At 36.8% G+C, this 6,442-nt stretch overlaps 1 protein-coding gene across 2 annotated transcripts; it reads right to left on the minus strand.

Moving 5' to 3' along the window:
- Positions 1-145: 145 nt before the first annotated feature.
- Positions 146-5,513, minus strand: LOC113681616 (cyclic AMP-responsive element-binding protein 3-like protein 2). Of its 2 annotated transcripts, none has more exons than XM_089203409.1 (8): positions 4,875-5,513; positions 3,363-3,600; positions 2,650-2,759; positions 2,222-2,308; positions 1,792-1,839; positions 1,487-1,614; positions 1,066-1,244; positions 146-918 (listed from the first exon to the last, which is right to left on the minus strand). In XM_089203409.1, exons 1-8 carry the CDS (start codon positions 4,992-4,994, stop codon positions 710-712), a joined length of 1,119 nt encoding a protein of 372 aa, XP_089059535.1. In that variant the 5' UTR covers positions 4,995-5,513; the 3' UTR covers positions 146-709. The 2 variants fall into 2 exon arrangements, with proteins under 2 accessions (XP_089059535.1, XP_027054520.2); XM_027198719.2 differs by having other exon boundaries at positions 2,650-2,807.
- Positions 5,514-6,442: the final 929 nt, after the last annotated feature.

Consider the following 6,442-nt stretch of genomic DNA (forward strand, 5'->3'; position numbering starts at 1 on the left):
GCATGGTGGTGAAGGAAGTAAACCTTAATAGAAGGTAACCATTTCGATTAAATTTTAATAACTGCTTTTCCAATGCAACCTCAAAAATCAAAAGTAAATATGGCAGCAGGAAAAAAAGGCTTTTGAGAACAAAATAAAACAAGGATTTCCAAATTTTATGTCATACTTTATTTTTTCTTTTCTTTTCTTTTCTAAACAAAAATTCATAACATACAGTCATTAGATTACAATATCCTTGTCTGCTCTAAGTGGTATGATATCATAAACTGTTAACTTTATGTCTTAATTATTTATAAATTTACATCACATTTTACAAAATAAACATCAGTGCTTTGCATTCCAAAAGTGTAACTTTCCTCTAAGAAATAGAGAATAAGTAGTCTGAATTATTTCCCAGCTGTCATGGAAAGGAAATGTTACTATTTTTGTTCTTAATACTGTCACTTTATCCAATGCTTTTCTTCCCTTTATAAGTCTGTCATTAACCTTTCTTACCTTGAACAAATATATTTACAACTGAATTTTTCCATCGATGGGAAAAGGTCAGGGCAGATCTTTTCTTTAAGTGCCAAAGGTATGTAATAAAAGTTGATGTGGACCACACAGTAGTAGACCACAAACTACTGGTATTCAAAATACTAATTCTACAAAACAACTTCTTTAAATTATAAGACTATTTACATTACATGGGTTTATTAGGAGTCATCAATTATCTTTTTTGAGGCTTCACTTTGTCTGCTTGGCTCCTGTCAATATCTGAGACCTCCACCATAACTTCTCCAAGCGATTTTGGTGCGTTCTGTGATATGGGAGGAGTAGCAGCCTTCAAATAATCTGTACTGTTCAGATTAAATTGTACAACCTCTGGAACTTCATCTGTGTACTCATCTTTAACTTGAAGAAGTGTACGAGAACGCACTGCAGAAAGGATGTCAACAAAATGAAAATCAATAAAATGGAATTTCTAAGCTTTCAAAAATCTGATGAAAAACACAAAATGAAATCCTTGTCATTTATACCCCTTCCAAACCCCCCCCCCCCCCCTCCCTTGGAGAAGTGACTTACCAATGGCTGGTGCATATTTTGCAACAGCTTCCTTCTGCTCTCCAGGAGCATTGTTTATTGGAAAAAGAACCAAACCAAAGGCCAAAAACAGCACCATCAAACATGTCCCTGCCTGAGCTTTAGTAGGATGTGTAGATGCTACCAGTGCTTGGAGCTCTTTCAGCTGATCCAGAAGGGACCTAAAGCAATTCATGTTCACATAAGCGCATGTAAATACACCAAGCATTATCCCCTATTTTCTATCAACCATGTGGTACAAGTTTTTCATGTTCAAATTAGCACAGTGACTACACCGACCATCATTGCCTATTTTCTACCAAACACGGTACAATTCTCTCCCAATGTCACTCTTTACAGAATGAGCCCTCTACATCAAAGGGTTTATCAAGCCTTGCCCCAAACTGAATGGAGTGTGACTCACTTGTTTTGTTCCTCCAAACTGTTGACTTTCATAGATAAGTTATGGTTAAGCTCAGTGCAAGCTTTCACTCTTTCTTCTAGTCCATCAATGTAATCCTTCTTTTTTCGTCTACTCTCTTGTGCAGATTGCTTCAAATAAAATTACAAAGTTCTCATTTGAGGATGGCTCATAAAAAGGTTTCCATTAACCCATTATGCAGAGAAATTTCCAAATCAATGCAAACGAAGGAAATACCTCTTCTTTTCATGAGTTTCACTACAACAATAGCCCTGATTATCATAAAACACAATCTAATAATTTCTCACCTTATTCTTTATTTTTCTTCTCACTTTTTTGAGAACTTTTTCTTCAGCCTACAGTTGAAGAAATGAAAAAACATTTGAAGATAAACTTTGCACTTTCTCTATGGTATCTGTACATGTACTGACTAAAAATCATCTAGTTATTTACAACTCTACTAATCACTCCTGGAAATTACCAATCCCTTCTCATCACATAATGTAAGAAAAAATATACCAAATCTAATTACATTAGGGTTTTGCTCACAATTACATATAGAGGATTAAGAAAAAGGTTTTTGAAAAGATAAAGGGTGTGCTAACCTAGCTTGCTTTACTAACAGAAAAAGTCTACAGGTATTGGTTCAGTTTGATATGACTATACTGGTTTGCAATGAACACTGTCAAATAGTTACAAGAGAAATCACACTATCAAAGCACCCATAGAATGTCATACCTTGGTGAGAGGCATATCAGTAGGTAAGGTAACTCCTTCAATCTCTAATAACTTCTTTTCTTCACTTGTAAGAACCAGAAGTTTTGACTGCAATAATCAAAATAAGGGAATTAAACTCACTCAAATTACACTAGTTTTCTTCCAGGAAATTACTTTACACTGTACAAGGTTAGTAACATCTTTACAAAATGAGAAACCATTTAGTGTACAAGCAAGTTGAAATATCCATTCAAATATTTTTGGTTCATCTGAGCTGAAAAGAAATTTTTCTCAGTTTACCTCTGATTTTACATAATTTCAAAACTACTGGTTGAGATTGCAAATGTACACAATTCTGAGGGAAAAGAATGGTAGTATTATCTTAAGAAGAAATAAAAAAGGCTACTTTAAGTACATAAACCTCTTTGCATAATGTTCTCATGACATACCTTACACACCATGGAAGCAGAGGATGTACAGAGAGAAACTATGGACTGACTGACTGATACTGTGGAGGACTCAACTGTTGTTGACAGGCAGGTTTCATTAGTTGCCGATTCTGAAGCATCAATATTCCCTTCTAAGTCAGGGAGCTCAACATTCCATTCTATGTGAATTGTAAGTGCAGCAGAATAGAATAAACATTACAATAACTCTTGATCCAATTTCTTTGAAGTATCCTTTAGACAATCTTAGATCATAAAATGATCACCAGACATAAACAATTTTTTATGTTTGTTCGTGTGACAGAATCTTTCCTTTCAGAACAAGGTACACAAGTGGTAACTGCTTTTAATTTGTGCAATGATTGCAAGAATAAAACAGCTCTTTTAAAACAATCCTTTTTTGAAGCAGTCCACATAAAGGTGTTGGCCACAGAGACCTTGTTTAGGAAGCAGTACATAATAAGTAGCTGAACCATTTAACTCCAGTGAGTGACCGAGACAGAATGTGTCTTTACAATATCATGCAGACAAGTGATGGGAATTAAGAAAATTATCAATGAGTGGATTATTGATTGATCAAATATCAAATTCTTTGAAAATAATATCATAAGAGTTGTATGGCAGATGATGAGGAGAACTGGAGCTTGGGAGTGAAAGAGTTAAGAAAAAAATCCATTCAGTACAGACTGATTTTTTTTTTTTGGAACTCCACTTACCGAGATCAATTGCAACATCTTCACTGTTTTGCGGCAATCCAGGTGATGTTGATGTTGATGTTGAACTAAGAATCTCAAGCAGCTCATCATCAACAGTCTTAGGACTGGGTGTCATGTATGAATCTGATGAAGAGCTTTCACAGTGAGGTGGAGATAAATCACCAAGATCAGGGAATTCTTCCCCAAATAACAGGCCAATGTCGAGAAGACCACCATCAGTGTTAATGGCAAAATCACCCTGGAAGATAATACACAAATGCATTCTTTATGAAAAGGATAATTTTCTTTGATGCTCTAAAAAAACAGAGAGCAGCCAATTCACAAGAACAGCAAAAGCAAAACAGAGCAAGCATACTCTTCAAGACTTTATTCACCCTCTTTGACTGAAATAATTGACTGGGTAGTTGTGGTCTATGAATACTTTTCTGTTTTCCAGTGCACCCACTACTGACAAATTTAAAATTTAGCAGAGATTTAACAAAGATTGTCGAGAGTTTCAGAAGAGCCAAACAAATTTTGCCAGCCCAGTGAACCCTGGCCCTTAGTGAAGTTCAGAACACAACACGTTGCTGGATCAAATTTCTATATGTAAAGTGCAGCTCTGTGTTGACAGTACTCAGGCTACAGAATTTAACTCTTGTTGAACTGTAACATCTGAGTAGTTTTTAGGAAATTGGACATTATACCAGTATTATGTTCAATGCTCTGACTATAGCATTGAGCCCAAAATTATGCAGCATAATTGTACGTGTATCTGACCCTCGATACTGCATAGTGTAAAAGATCTGTTCTGCTCTACATAAATTAACACTTTTCGACTAAAGCTTTGATTCAGCCTTGTTAAACAAGCCATAATAATATTTTACATTGATCGCTTGTTACAGATGCAGTATCAAAAATAGAAAGGATCACTGTTACTCCTCTGTAAGTCAGACTATCGAAAACAATACTGTTCTGAGGGGAAAACACTTTGGAAATTGGAAGTAATTTTAGAAAATCAATCAGCCTCTCATTCTTTTTCTAAGCACAGAACACGAAAACACCGTAGGTAACTGGAACAAACAATGATAAAGCTTTGATAAAGCCCTCGTGGCGCAAGTTGTTACGTGCATATCATGTCTCTGGCAATTATCATTTGAAACTTCGTTTGTCTAAGTGGAACTGTACCTTTCTGTATAATCTGAGAGCTCAAAAAAGCAAAAGTCTTCACAATGGTTGAAACATTCAAATCTACGTATGACGAAGCTTGCATTACATGTAAACATGGACAAAAAAACACAGTTCTATGTTCACTATGAATTCTGAACGATACGAAGATGAAAATTTTCAGTGCATGTTGGTGTGCGAATCCAGCATAAAAATAATAATCCTCTTCATCTTCGAACGAACGAAAGAAGTTTCATTTTCGACCAAAGACAGGTAGCAAGGCTTTATTCAAATAAACAAACTATATGCATTTAAAACACTTTACCCGTGCGTTATATGTGAGAATCAGGAAATCTGCCAACTCACCTGGGCCCATGAGTCGAGAAAATCTGGCGAGCTCAAAAATACATCTTCCTGTGGGTCTAAATCTTTCTTCGCGTACAGGTGATCCAAAGAAACTGGAGAAGGAGGAGCAGTTACAACCATATTGTCGCAATGAGTGTCAATAGTTCAAAACCCTGCCAACATCTAAAGTTTGTACGTGGAACAAGGAGACCTTTTCTTGTTGTCAACTGGGGTCTTATTTTAGGAACAGACGTCATGCAAGAAACCCTGACATGTTGGAAATGGTGACGTGGCAGGGCCATGGAACCGGAAATAAACCTAGGACCAGGCTCAGCGCGGTAAAGATAAACCGAGGTATTTGTGGGTTGAGATTGGTTGCTCCCTCGACTAGCGCCATTAACCAAAGTGTGGACTCTCGACGAGTTGAACGAGGTTGATTTTCTTTGTGCGTTTTTGCGAACTGGGATAAAAACGCTAAAAATGAACCTACAAATCTTGAACAAACAGACGTAGTCAATGAAAGATTTTTTAAACGCTAAAAGATAACACCAAGAATTTCAAACAAATTCTCAAAACTCATAGCAGTTTCTTCGTTTCAAAGACGTATTTCACCCTTAGCTACGAAAAAACTTTCCGCGTTACAGAGGTCAAAAAGTGTGTATTTTAGCCGTATACAAGCACACTTTTGGCAGGATCACAAAAGATAATCTTGAGCGAGTAACCAATCAGATCAAAGGATCTACTTCATCGTTCCCGCTCGCGGAGTCAGTCCGGTGAGGTTTTGATTTCTCACCAATATCTCTCACAGGATTGATTCGGGGACCAGCGGTTAACTCTGTGAGGGTAACTCCACGAATGCATTCCTTCACATGTCAGTAAAAGGGGAGTCCAGCATTTATATGATGTGATAAAGTGCAAGTGTCTGTGATTTTTTTCTTAAAAAATTTTGTATTGCAAATAATTTGGTCGTAAACCTGATCGACTAGGCCATTGCTTTCATTGCAACTAATTTGATCCTTTCAATAAAAGCAATTATTTTCATGTAAGGTTCCACAATTTCCTCTCGATAATTTTTTGGTTCTCTTCACTTCTTCATACACTCAGCAGTCAGAGCCATCGGCGTCACCGAATGCTTGAACTGTCAGACAAGATGACAAGATCGCAAGGCGAGATGCAAATGTACCATCACCACTCCTCACGGGGAATTCATTGTCCTCTGCGCATAGAGTAGCATGCGACTCGACTCGACTAGAAGTCAAACTTTTTCGTCTGGGCAGTCCATGAAAATCTTTGCGCGCTCTTGGTGTGTTGCATTTACGGATAGACTAGCCAAAAAAAAAAACCCTTCCTCTTAGCATAGTACAAGCTTTAAAAAATTCCGCAATGTTTAACCCCAGAAAGGAATTTGGAGGGCAGGGTTTCAAAATTTCCGAATAAGACAAATTAAGATTAGTCTCTTTTGACTTCAGAGGAAGTGGTTGGTAGTGTCGAGAATCTTAACAAATGATTATTAATTGGATGACTAGTACACTGAACTTCAAAGTGAAAGTATTTTTTTACCGGGAATATTGTGTGCTCTCTTTCCGGGA

This window comes from Pocillopora damicornis, chromosome 4 (assembly GCF_964200805.1).
Source record: "Pocillopora damicornis chromosome 4, jaPocDami1.2, whole genome shotgun sequence".
NCBI classification, from domain to species: Eukaryota; Metazoa; Cnidaria; class Anthozoa; order Scleractinia; family Pocilloporidae; genus Pocillopora; species Pocillopora damicornis.

What these genes read in the sequence shown, in the direction of transcription:
- LOC113681616 (XM_027198719.2), bottom strand. Translation starts at nt 4,994, where the DNA reads ATGGTTGTAACTGCTCCTCCTTCTCCAGTTTCTTTGGATCACCTGTAC. An exon ending in CTGCTTCCATGGTGTGTAAG is followed by an intron (nt 2,309 to 2,649) that starts GTATGTCATGAG and finishes TGATTATTGCAG; the next exon opens with TCAAAACTTCTGGTTCTTAC. An exon ending in CTGATATGCCTCTCACCAAG is followed by an intron (nt 1,840 to 2,221) that starts GTATGACATTCT and finishes CTTCAACTGTAG; the next exon opens with GCTGAAGAAAAAGTTCTCAA.